Source organism: Salmo trutta, chromosome 16 (assembly GCF_901001165.1).
Source record: "Salmo trutta chromosome 16, fSalTru1.1, whole genome shotgun sequence".
NCBI lineage: Eukaryota > Metazoa > Chordata > Actinopteri > Salmoniformes > Salmonidae > Salmo > Salmo trutta.
In genome coordinates this window covers 48,078,518-48,092,562 of record NC_042972.1, presented here as the reverse complement: position 1 = coordinate 48,092,562, position 14,045 = coordinate 48,078,518, and the positions used below count along the sequence as shown (strand labels likewise).

The window sequence follows — 14,045 nt, the reverse complement described above, 5'->3', positions numbered from 1 at the left end:
ACCTAGAGCAGGTCTTAGCCAGTGTAAACAAGGCTCAAGGAGATTACTAAACTCCACACTCCAGCTTGTATGGACTAGACAGAGAGTGAGTCAAAGGCAGACATGTTGAAAAAGCACAACACAAAAAAAGAATTATGGAATGGTACGTTATCTGTATCACCCCTAAAGTTTTTAATACACCCTTGCATGGCTGATGTCTACTTCAAAGTGAGGCGTGTAATGTGTTGAGTAGAAATGACAGGGAAGGATGGAGAGTGCAACACACTGCACTCCTTAAAAAACAGGGAATCCTTTTCTCGGCTAAGAAAAACAAAGGGAAAATGTCATGTCTGTTTTGCAGCTCAAATTAGTTCTATGATGATCATCTCCTTTTCTCTCCAGGATCCTCCCTCTCTTCGCTTTTATAAAGCACTTCAATTAGTTCCAGGGCCTGTCAATGACGTTTTTACCTCCTCCACGTTTAATTCAACCTGGGAACTTTGGCTGTGTTGGATCTAATTCAAACCAATGGCAAAACAATGATGAAGAGTGGTGGGAGATGGGTTTCGAGAGGGAGAGCTGGAGGCCAGCCCTGTGCCAGGGAACAGGGTCCTGAGTAACAGGACTGACAGGGCAGATGGGTGGGACTGGGGAGCACAGTGGCATGGCCATACATCAGCAGCACCCCAGTGCATTCATCTTTTAACGAATGCCTTTTAATTAGGAGGCAATCACAGAGAAGCTAGAGGTCACACTGCGATGGTAGAGAGCGGAAAAACAAACTAGCTATGACACTAAAACATGCACACAACAAACGTGCATACTGTACAACATACAATACATGCACCAATATGTAGGCTGTCAGGCACGTACACCCACACACCTTGTATTGCCTTACCTATGACTTTGAGCTCTGCATTGGAGTAGACCTCCCCATGCTTGTTTCCAGCCACACATTGATACATTCCAATATCAGACAGCATCAGTCGGCTGATTGACAACAGCCCATTGGCAACCTGTATGCGCTCCTATGAACAGAGAGACAGAGACATGCTTTTTGATATGCCTTATTGCGATTGCTCATTTACATAAAAGCATGCAGCCAATGTGCCAGTGAATTATAGTGTGGCAGTGACGGACGTGGCAATAAATCTAGGTTTTCATCACTAATGGAGGGAGGGGGTTGGGTGGAGGGAGGCAGGCTAGCAGAAAATGACCCTAATCAATCTGCATGTTTATGAGAGTGGAATAAAACCATGCCCTATTTATATCTCTGGCTGCACCAATGGACCTGTTTCCCCTTCAGCATGAGGACTGGATGTGAGGATTAGGAATATCTTATCAGAGCTATGCTGCATGTGAAAATTGGTTTCCTGATAGGTACAGTATGCCCTATACATACTAAGTACTGTATGTATGCTGTTATGTACACTGCAGATCTCACACTGCACTGAGCCACTGTGAATAGCAGATTCCTGCCATCTTAGTGAAGGAGATAGAGCTCTTGTGACTGACCCTTCAAAATAAACAGGCGTATTAACCTAGGTGGGTTCAATGCACTAAAACCCAGACACTTAGCATCTTTGTCTTCAAGGTATGTTTACATATTTGAACTTCAGCCACACCGTATATAAAATTGACCACACACCCATGCAATCTCCATAGACAAACATTGGCAATAGAATGGCCTCACTGAAGAGCTCAGTGACTCTCAACATGGCACCATCATAGGATGCCACCTTTCCAACAAGTCAGTTGGTCAAATTTCTGCCCTGCTAGAGCTGCCCAGGTCAACTGTAAGTGCTGTTATTGTGAAGTGGAAATGTCTAGGAGCAACAACGGCTCAGCCGCGAAGTGGTAGGCCACACAAGCTCATAGAACGGGACTGCCGAGTACGTACTGCGTAAAAATCGTTTGTCCTCGGTTGCAACACTCACTACCGAGTTCCAAGCTGCCTCTGGAAGCAATGTCAGCACAATAACTGTTTGTCAGGAGCTTCATGAAATGAGTTTCCATGGCTGACAAGCCTAAGATCAAAATGGAATGGTGTAAAGCTCGCCATCATTGGAATCTGGAGCAGTGGAAACGCGTTCTTTGAAGTGATTAATCACGCTTCACAATCTGGCAGTCCGACGACCGAATCTGGGTTTGGCGGATGCCAGGAGAACACTACCTGACTCAACTGTAAAGTTTGGTGTAGGAGGAATAATGGTCTGTGGCTGTTTTTCATGGTTCGGGCTAGGCCCCTTAGTTCCAGTGAAAGGAAATCTTAATGCTACAGCATACAATAACATTCTAGACAATTCTCTGCTTCCAACTTTGTGGCAACAGTTTGGGAAGACCCTTTCCTGTTTCAGCATGACAATACCTTCGTGCACAAAGCGAAGTCCATACAGAAATGGTTTGGCGAGATCGGTGTGGAAGAACTTGACTGGCCTGCACAGAGCCCTGACCTCAACCCCATTGAACACCTTTGGGATGAATTGGAACGCCGACTGCGAGCCAATCCTAATTGCCTAACCTCAGTGCCCAACCTCACTAATGCTCTTGTGGCTGAATGGAAGCAAATTCCTGCATCAATGTTTCAACATCTAGTGGAAAGCCTTCCCAGAAGAGTGTAGGCTGTTATAGCAGCAAAGGGGGGGACCAACTCCATGTTAATGCCCATGATTTTGGAATGAGATGTTCGACAAGCAGTTGTCCACATACTTTTGGTCACGGAGTGTCTATTCCCAGAACGGTATTAAAACCAACATCAGTTTTTAAGGGTAGGGCTTTTTGTCAGTGCACTTTGTGCTGTATGCTCCCCGCTGCCCTTCATCTCCTCTGTTTTCAAAAGGCTTAACATTAATGTCATTAAAGCACATTTCAATAGGGGTGTCAGCTTGGTGTGGCTCCAGTCTGACGGGATTAAGGTACTGTCACATGAAAAGAGGAGCTGTCCTCATTGAAACATCAGTAGCTAAGCCCGTGTTTGAGCAGGTTGCGTTGTGAATTTCGATGACGCTCAGTGACTTGCCGCTAGCTGGATGCACAGGGGCGAATGTGCCTGCTGGCAGGAGCGGCAGAATGGTGGTGGCTTATATCGGTCTTTGTGTGGAAAGCACTCCATTTACGGGCTGCTATTAATTAAGCATGACATTCCTCTTAAATCAGCAGTTTTTCATGCGGGGACCTGGGGGGACCATCTGCACAACTTCTGCTGAATGGAAATGATTGGCAATGTCATTGCCAACACTACCGGGTCACTTTATTTGATATAGGAGAATATAAACAACAAGCCATATGACTCGATTGATGTCACAAACAAACGTCTGTCATGGCGGTTTTTGAGATGCATTGTATTTGGGGTTTGATTATCGTCCATTTCGGCAGGTATGAGAAATGCATTTGCATTGTTGACAGTATCAGAACTATTCATACCCTACTGTGTACCCATGCACTTTAACTACTGACCAAACTTGGGAAGTTAGGCTCCACTTTATTTGGATGATCTACAGATGGTCATACTATCAGCAAATGATCTGTTGATAAGCAACCGCTTGCTAAGGTAACAGTTAAGGTTAGGTTTCGGTTTCGAATAAGGGTTAGGGTAAGGGTTAAGGTTAGTAGAAACTGTAGTTAGTTGGAATGTTGTTGACAGTTATTAAACATCTACTGAACATCTACAAACTATCTACTTGGGATTAGCCAAATAAAGTGTCACCGGAAGTTATTCGAAAACTGAAGGTAATACCATAAGCCATTGCAGTCAGCTCAAATGTCCAAATGAGCAGGAGAAGCAGAAAAGGTCCCCATTGATTTGCTGTAATGAATCACTGCGCATGGTATATCTTCACAGTTCCTGCTCTCCCTCCATTAGTTATTAGATTGATGAGGCTGCACCATTTGATGAGGAAATTCCAAACAATGGACCAACTCTGCTTGATTCATCTATTAATTGTAGTGCATTACTAATCCTCCCATTTATTATGTCCATATTAAGGAAATCCTACTCCAAAATGAACACTGTCAGTGTCTAACCTCTTATCACAGATACTGTAGGGCTGTGGCAGACATGACATTTTGTCAACTGGTTATTGTCATGCAAAAGGCTGCCGGTCTCACGGTAATTGACAATTAATTAGCATAAACACATTTAGCATCTCCAGGCCTCCATGCATGCAATCCGCATACAGGTCTCTGATGCACGCCTTTGGAACATCTACATTTAAAAAAGTAAAATAAATCAATGTATTATACACCATCAAAATAATGGCATTATTTATTGTAGGCAGGACTAAAGAAATGTGATACTGTATGAAGAAAATGTAATTCAGAAGAACAAAATATGAGTTGGCCTACTGTATGTTATCTGGCTATGTGCCATAGGCTGTATGCTTGTTCATTTAGCAGACAAGATATGCTTATAAGTCCCGCGCCATTTTCTTTGTATTATATGATTTTATAGTAAGAAGAATATACCGTGCCTACAGAATGTATTCATACCGCTTGACTTTTTCCTCATTCTGTTGTGTAATGGATTAACATGATATTTTTGTTGTTACTGGCCTACACACAATACTCCATAATGTCTGAGTGGAATTACGTCAAAAATGTCTTGACTCAATATGTATTCAACCCCTTTGTTATGGCAAGCCTAAATAAATTCAGGAGTAATTTTTGGGGGAAGGGGATATTCTGTGGAACCCTTAGCACCCCTACAGTGTCCTGCAAAAGTATTCATCCCTCTTGGAAATTTTCCTATTTTGTTGCATTACAACCTGTAATTTAAATGGATTTTTATTTGGATTTCATGTAATGGACATACACAAAATAGTCAAAATTGGTGAAGTGAAATGAAAAAAATAACTTGTTTCAAAAATTCTAAAACATAAAAAACACAAAGTGGTGCGTGCATATATATTCACCCTCTTTGCTATGAAGCCCCTAAATAAGATTTGGTGCAACCAATTACCTTCAGAAGTCACATAATTAGTGAAATAAAGTCCACCTGTGTGCATTCTAAGTGTCACATGATCTGTCACATGATCTCAGTATATATACGCTGATCCTCAACACTGGAGCTCCCCAGGGGTGCGTGCTCAGTACCCTCTTGTACTCCCTGTTCACCCACGACTGCATGGCCAGGCACGACTCCAACACCATCATTAAGTTTGCAGACGACACAACAGTGGTAGGCCTGAACACCGACAACGACGAGACAGCCTATAGGGAGGAGGTCAGAGACCTGGCCGGGTGGTACCAGAATAACAACCTATCCCTCAACGTAACCAAGACTAAGGAGATGATTGTGAACTACAGGAAAAGGAGCACCAAGCACGCCCCCATTCTCATCGACGGGGCTGTAGTGGAGCAGGTTGAGAGCTTCAAATTCCTTGGTGTCCACATCCCACAACAAACTAGAATGGTCCAAACACACCAAGACAGTCGTGAAGAGGGCACGACAAAGCCTATTCCCCCTCAGGAAACTAAAAAGATTTGGCATGGGTCCTGAGATCCTCAAAAGGTTCTACAGAACAGCTGCAACATCGAGAGCATCCTGACCGGTTGCATCACTGCCTGGTATGGCAATTGCTCGGCCTCCGACCGTAAGGCACTTCAGAGGATAGTGCGTACGACCCAGTACAGCACTCGGGCAAAGCTACCTGCCATCCAGGACCTCTACACCAGGCGGTGTCAGAGGAAGGCCCTAAATATTGGCAAAGACCCCAGCCATCCCAGTCATAGACTATTCTCTCTACTACCGCATGGCAAGCGGTACCGGAGTGCCAAGTTTAGGACAAAAAGGCTTCTCAACAGTTTTTACCCCCAAGCCATAAGACAGAATGGTTACCTGCTGCTACTCTCTGTTTATCTTATATGCATAGTCACTTTAACTATACATTCATGTACATACTACCCCAATTGGCCCGACCAACCAGTGCTCCCGCACATTGGCTAAGCGGGCTATCTGCATTGTGTCCCACCACCCGCCAACCCCTCTTTTTACACTACTGCTACTCTCTGTTCATCATATATCCATAGTCACTTTAACCATACCTACATGTACATACTACCTCAATAACCCTGACTAACCGGTGTCTGTATATAGCCTTGCTACTCTTATTTTCTAATTTCTTTTTACTGTTGTTTTATTTCTTTACTTCCCTAGACACACACACACACACACACACACACACACTTTTTTCGCACTATTGGTTAGAGCCTGTAAGTAAGCACTTCACTGTAAGGTCTACACCTGTTGTATTCGGCGCACGTGACAAAGAAACTTTGATTTGATTTGATATACACCTGTTCTGAAGGCCCCAGAGTCTGCAACACCACTAAGCAAGGGGCACCACCAAGCAAGCGACACCATGAAGACCAAGGAGCTCTTCTAATAGGTCAGGGACAAAGTTGTGGAGTAGTACAGATCAGGATTGGGTTTGGAATGAGATTGGGTTATAAAAAAAATATCCAAAACTTTGAACATCCCACGGAGCACCATTAAATCCATTATTGAAAGAAAAATGTAAAAAATATGGCACCACAACAAACCTGCCAAGAGAGGGCCGCCCACCAAAACTCACAGACCAGGCAAGGAGGGCATTAAATCAGAGAGGCAACAAAGAGACCAAAGGTAACCCTGAAGGAGCTGTAGCGCTCCACAGCGGACATTGGAGTATCTGTCCATAGGACCACTTTAAGCCGTACACTCCACAGAGATGGGCTTTACGGAAGAGTGTCAAGAAAAAAACATTGCACAAAGAAAAGAATAAGCAAACACGTTTGGTGTTCGCCAAAAGGCATGTGGGAGACTCTCCAAACATATGGAAGAAGGTACTCTGGTCAGATGAGACAAAAATTGAGCTTTTTGGCCAGTTTACAAGTTTACATATACCTTAGCCATATACATTTAAACTTTTTTTTAATCCAAGTAAACATTCCCTGTCTTAGGTCAGTTAGGATCACCACTTTATTTTAAGAATGTGAAATGTCAGAATAATAGTAGAGAGAATGATTTATTTCAGCTTTTATTTCTTTCATCACATTCCCAGGGGGTCAGAAGTTTACATACACTCAATAAGTATTTGGTAGCATTGCCTTTAAATTGTTTCAATTGGATGAAACGTTTCAGGTAGCCTTCCACAAGCTTCCCACAACAAGTTAGGTGAATTTTGGCCAAATCCTCCTGACAGAGCTGGTGTAACTGAGTCAGGTTTGTATCGTTCCTTGCTCGCACACGCTTTTTCAGTTCTTCTAATTTTCTATAGAATTGAGGTCGGGCCTTTGTGATGGCCACTCCAATACCTTGACTTTGTTGTCCTTAAGCCAACTTTGTAAGTATGCTTGGGGTCATTGTCCATTTGGAGGACCCATTGGCGACCAAGCTTTAACTTCACGACTGATGTCTTGAGATGTTACTTCAAAATATCTACGTAATTTTCCTTCCTCATGATGCCATCTATTTTGTGAAGTGCACCAGACCCTCCTGCAGCAAAGCACCCCCACAACATGATGCTGCCACCCCCGTGCTTCACGGTTGGGATGGTGTTCTTTGGCTTGCAAGCCTCCCCCTTTTTCCTCCAAACATAATGATGGTCATTGTGCCTAAACAGTTCTATTTTTGTTTCATCAGACCAGAGGACATTTCTCCAAAAAGTACGATCTTTGTCCCTATATGCAGTTGCATACCGTAGTCTGGCTTTGTTTATGGCGGTTTTGGAGCAGTGGCTTCTTCCTTGCTGAGCGGCCTTTCAGGTTATGTCAATATAGAACTCGTTTTACTGTGGATATAGATACTTTTGTACCCGTTTCCTCCAGCATCTTCACAAGGTCCTTTGCTGTAGTTCTGGGATTGATTTGCACTTTTCACACCAAAGTACGTTCATCTCTAGGAGACAGAACGCATCTCCTTCCTGAGCGGTATGATGGCTGCGTGGTCCCATGGTGTTTATACTTGCATACTATTGTTTGTACAGATGAACGTGGTACTTTCAGGTGTTTGAAAATTGCTCCCAATGATGAACCAGACTTGTGGAGGTCTACAATTATTTTTCTGAGGTCTTGGCTAATTTCTTTTGTCAAGCAAAGAGGCACTGAGTTTGAAGGTAGGCCTTGAAATACATCCACAGCTACACCTCCAATTGACTCAAATTATGTAAATTAGTCTAACAGAAGCTTTTAAAGCCATGACATCATTTTCTGGAATTGTCCAAGCTTTTTAAAGGCACAGTCAACTTAGTCTATGCAAACTTCTGACCCATTGGAATTGTGATACAGTGAATTATAAGTTAAATAATCTGTCTGTAAACAATTTTTGAAAAATGACTTGTGTCATGCACAAAGTAGATGTCCTAACCGACTTGCCAAAACTATAGTTTGTTAACAACGAATTTGTGGAGTGGTTGAAAAACTAGTTTTAATGGCTCCAACCTAAGTGTATGTAAACTTCCGACAGTATGTCTGGCGCAAACCCAACACCTCTCATCACCCCGAGAACACCATCCCCACAGTGAAGCATGGTGGTGGCAGCATCATGCTGTGAGGATGTTTTTCATTGGCAGGGACTGGGAAACTTGTGCAGAATTGAAGGAATGATGGATGATGCTAAATACAGTGAAATTCTTGAGGGAAACCTGTTTCAGTCTTCCAGAGATTTGAGACTGGGACGGAGGTTCACTTTCCAAATGATCCTAAGCACAATGCTAAAGCAATACTCGAGTGGTTTAAGGGGCAACATTTAAATGTCTTGGAATGGCCTAGTCAAAGCCCAGACCTCATTCCAATTGAGAACCTGTGGTATGACTTAAAGATTGCTGTACACCAGCAGGACCCATCTAACTTGAAGGAGCTGGAGCAGTTTTTCCTTGAAGAATGGGCAAAAATCCCAGTGGCTAGATGTGCCAAGCTTATAGAGACATACCCCAAGAGACTTGCATTTGTAATTGTAGCAAAAGGTGGCTCTACAAAGTATGGATTTTTGGGGGTGAATAGTTATGCACGGTCAAGTTTTCAGTTTTTTTAGTCTTATTTGTTATTTGATTCACAATAAAAAATATTTTGCATCTTCAAAGTGCTCGGCGTGTTGTGGAACTCAAATGATACAAACCCCCCAAAAATCCCTTTTAATTCCAGGTTGTAAGGCAACGAAATAGGAAAAATGTGACGAGGGTGAATACTTTCGCAAGCCACTGTAGTTCCTGTGGTTATGATTCAACCCGTTCAGGAGTAAAAATGTGCTTAACAAGTCACATAATAAGTTGCATGGACTCACTGTGTGCAATAATAGTGTTTAACCCCTGTGCGGCTCGGACATCCAGCGAAAAATCCTATCGCCATTAGCATAACAAAATGTAATACATTTTTTTTTTCACATTTTTTTTCAAATTATATCGTTTTATAGATACAGCTCTCCTGAATCGAACCACGTTGTCCGATTTCAAAAAGGCTTTACAGCAAAAGCAAAACATTAGATTATGTTAGAGGAGTATATCGTAAAAGTAGCCACATAGCCATTTTCCGACCAACCACATGCATCACAAATAACCAAAAAACAGCTAAATGCAGCACTAACCTTTTACAAACTTCATCAGATGACACACCTAGGACATCATGTTACACAATGCATGCATTCTTTTGTTCGATAAAGTTCATATTTATATATAAAAACAGCATTTTACATCGGCACGTAACGTTGACTAACTATTTTCCCTCAAATGCATCCGGTGAAACAGTGCTACAATTTACTAAATTACTATTCGAAAACATTTTTAAAATGTAATATTGTCATTCTAAGATTTATAGATGAATATCTCTTGAAAGCACCTGTAATGCCAGATTTAAAAATAACTTTACTGGGTAATCACACTGCGATAAAAGGGGATGCGATACTCAGAAAATTACCTAGTAAATATAGGTCTGCGCCATCTTGGAACAATCGCATATCACATCTAGTCTTGTATACTATTGTCAATAATCCCTTACCTTTGGTTGTCTTCATCAGAAAGCACTTCCAGGGATCCCAGGTCCACAACAAATTTATTTTCGTTTGAAAAAATTACTCCTTTATGTTCCAAGAACTTGTTCTTGTTAGCGCGTCTGAAGGCTGATCCAAATGCTCCGTCGGCCGCGGGACAGCTATTTCGAGAAAATGCATTTTTTTTCCATTTAGGTTCGTTCAAACATGTCAAACGTTGTATAACTGTCACGACAGTGACGGATGGTGGCGCCCCTCCTCGGCCGGGCGGAGCTCGGCGGTCGTCGTCGCCGGCCTACTAGCTACCATCGATCCCTTTTTGTTTCACTTTCTGTTGGTTAGGTCTAGTTAGGCACGCACCTGTTTTTGGTTAGTCATTAGTAAGGGGGGGTTATTTAGGTTAGCGTAGAATGTATGTGTTTGTACGTGATTGTGTTGCTTGTCCGGGGTTTTTGTGCTAGAGGAACGTGTACTGGGTTTTACCCTCTGCCTGTGGTTTATTTTCATTTTTGTACACCACCTAAGAATCATTTAAGGGCTGCGCCCCTATACTTTTGGCGACCACATCCAGTTGCTTTTAATAAAGAAGTATGGTCAAGAACTCTCTGACTCCTGGGCATGACTCTACCTCTCCTGTTGTTTTCTCGAGCCAGCCCGTGACAATAACATTAATCTTCAGGGCATTTTTCAACAAGAGAGCCAATAAGATTCGAGGGGGACGATTGCATTGTGTTTCAAAACGTTTCGAAAGGGGAGGGATGCCAGGGCCGCTGGCGTCATAATGGTGATGGCCCTCCTCATGTGACCAATTTCAACAGCGTCTCATTCATTCAGTTTTAACAGTAGGAGACTCAAACCACTTTGTAAAGACTGGGGACATCTAGTGGAAGCAATAGGAAGTGCTCAATGAACCATTGCTCACTGTGTGAATTACAGGCAAAGATGTGAAGTTGAGTCCACAATTCAGAATTCCACATCCTGTTACGATCGGTCTCGGGGTTTTGACTGCCATATGAGTTCTGTTATACTCACAGACACCATTCAAACAGTTTTAGAAACTTTAGGGTGTTTTCTATCCATAAGTATTCATTATATGCATATCCTAGCTTCTGAGTTTGAGTAGGAGGCCGTTTAAAATGGGCACGAATTTTTTTCAAAAATCGCTGTAGTGCTCCCTATCCTAGGGGAACGAAAGAGGTTAACATGAGTTTTGAATGACTGACTCATATCTGTACCACACATACAATTAACTGAAAGGTCCCTCAGTCGAGCAGTACATTTCAAACACAGATTCAACCACAAAGAGGTTTTCCAATGCCTCGCAAAGAAGGGCACCTATTGGTAGATGGGTAAAAATGTAAAAAGCAGACATTGAATATCCCTTTGAGCTTGCTGAAGTTATGAATTACACTTTGGATGGTGTATGAATACACCCAGTCACTACAAAGATACAAGCACCCTTCCTAACTAAGTTGCCTGAGAGGAAGGAAACCGCTTAGGGATTTCACTATGATACCAATGGTGACTTTAAAATGGTTACAGAGTTGAATGGCTGTGATAGGAGAAAACTGAGAATGGATGAACAACATAGTAGTTACTCCACAATACAAACAGAGAAAGGAGTCGGCCCAAGAATTGAACCCTGTGGCACCCCCATAGAGACTGCCAGAGGTCCGGACAACAGGCCCTCTGATTTGGTACACTGAACTCCATCTGAGAAGTAGTTGGTGAACCAGGCGAGGCAGTCATTTGAGAATCCAAGGCTATTGAGTCTGCCGATAAGAATGTGGTGATTGACAGAGTTGAAAGCCTTGGCCAGGTTGATGAAGACGGCTGCACAGTACTGTCTTTTATCGATGGCGGTTATGATATCGTTTATGCTCGGAAACCAGATATCGCAAGCTTGGAAACCAGATTGCATAGTGGAGAAGGTACGGTGGGATTCGAAATGGTCAGTGATCTGTTTGTTAACTTGACTTTCGAAGATTTTAGAAAAGCAGGGCAAGATGGATGGAGGTCTATAACAGTTTGGGTCTAGAGTGTCTTCCCCTTTGAAGGGGATGACCGAGGCAGCTTTCCAATCTTTGGGGATCTCAGACGATACGAAAGAGAGGTTGAATAGGCTAGTAATAGGGGTTGCAACAATTTTGGCAGATAATTTTAGAAAGAGAGGGTCCAGATTGTCTAGCCCAGCTGATTTGTAGGGATCCAGATTTTGTAGCTCTTTTAGAACATCAGCTGTCTGGATTTGGGTGAAGGAGAAATGGGGGTGGCGTGGGCAAGTTTCTGCAGGGGGTGCTGAGATGTTGGCTGGGGTAGGGGTAGCCAGGTGTAAGGCATGGCCAGCCATAGAAAAATGCTTATTGAAATGATCGATTATCGTAGATTTATCGTTGGTGACAATGTTTCCTATCCTCAGTGCAGTGGGCAGCTGGGAGGAGGTGCTCTTATTCTCCATGGACTTTACAGTGTCCCAATTTTGGGGGGAATTAGTGCTACAGGATGCAAATTTCTGTTTGAAAAAGCCAGCCTTAGCTTTCCTAACTGACTGAATAAATTGGTTCCTGACTTCCTGAAAAGTTGCATATCGCGGGGGCTATTCGATGCTTATGCAGAACGCCACAGGATGTTTTGTCCTGGTCAAGGGCAGTCAAGTCTGGGCTGAACCAAGGGCTATATCTGTTCTTAGTTCTACATTTTTTGAATGGGCATGCTTATTTAAGATGGAGAGGAAATCACTTTTAAAGAGCAACCAGGCATCCTCTACTGACGGGATGAGGTCAATATCCTACCAGGATACCCGGGCCAGGTCGATTACAAAGGCCAGCTTGCTGAAGTGTTTCAGGGAGCGTTTGACAGTGATGAGGGGTGGTCGTTTGACCGCGGACCCATTATGCATGCAGGCAATGAGGCAATGATCGCTGAGATCCTGGTTGAAGACAGCAGAGGTATATTTAGAGGGCAAGTTGGTCAGAATGGTATCTAAGAGGGTGCCCATGGTTACGGATTTAGGGTTGTACCTGATAGGTTCCATGATAATTTGTGTGAGATTGAGGGCATCTAGCTTAGATTGTAGGACGGCCGGGGTGTTAAGCATGTCCCAGTTTAGGTCACCTAACAGTACAAACTCTGAAGATAGATGGGGGGCAATCAATTCACATATGGTGTCCAGGGCACAGCTGGGGGCTGAAGAGGGTCTATAACAAGCGGCAACGGTGAGAGACTTGTTTCTGGAAGGTGGATTTTTAAAAGTAGAAGCTCGAATTGTTTTGGCACAGACCTGGATAGTATGACAGAAATCTGCAGGCTATCTCTGAAGTAAATTGCAACTCCGCCCCCTTTGGCAGTTCAATCAATCAATCAAATGTATTTATAAAGCCCTTCTTACATCAGCTGATGTCACAAAGTGTGCACAGAAACCCAGCCTAAAACCCCAAACAGCAATGCAATGCAGGAATAGAAGCACGATGGCAATCTTGTTCTAGTTCTATCTTGTCGGAAAATGCTATAGTTAGGGATGGAAATTTCAGGATTTTTGGTGGCCTTCCTAAGCCAGGATTCAGACACGGCTAGGACATCCGGGTTGGCGGAGTGTGCTAAAGCAGTGAATAAAACAAACTTGTGGAGATGTGGTAGAGGAAAAGCAGTCCGATATGCTCTAGACAGCTAGCGGGCCGCGGCTTGCAGGCTAGGAGATGGGCCTTTAGGGGAGTCGCGATGGAGGAGCCTGTTGAAACCCCCTCGGACGGTTACATTGGCAGACCAGTCGTGATGGATCGGCGGGGCTCCGTGTCGGCAGTAAAAGGGTCCAGGCTAGTTGACAAACTAGGTATTGTATCCCATGAATTGGCTGATGGACCTCTTCAGCTAGCCGGGAGATGGGTCTAGCTCGAGGCTAGCTCCAGGCTAACTGGTGCTTGCTTCGGGACAGAGACGTTAGCCAGGAGTAGCCACACGGATAGAAGCTAGCTAGCTGCGAAGATCCGGTGTAAAGGTTCAGAGCTTGCGTTAGGAATCTGGAGATGTGGAGATGTGGTAGAGAAAAAGCAGTCCGATATGCTCTGGGTTGATATCGCGCTGTGCAGACTGGCAGGAATTGACCGGA

The 14,045-nt window shown here is 43.5% G+C and overlaps 1 protein-coding gene across 3 annotated transcripts in view; it reads right to left on the bottom strand.

Annotated features, from left to right (window-relative positions):
* Nucleotides 1-14,045, bottom strand: part of cntn4 (contactin 4) — a 169,907-nt gene that overhangs the window by 58,198 nt on the left and 97,664 nt on the right. For all 3 annotated transcript variants that reach the window (XM_029694672.1, XM_029694674.1, XM_029694673.1), the window contains one exon: nt 878-1,007. In XM_029694672.1, the coding sequence (XP_029550532.1) occupies nt 878-1,007 (130 nt within the window). The remainder of the gene's footprint in view (nt 1-877; nt 1,008-14,045) is intronic.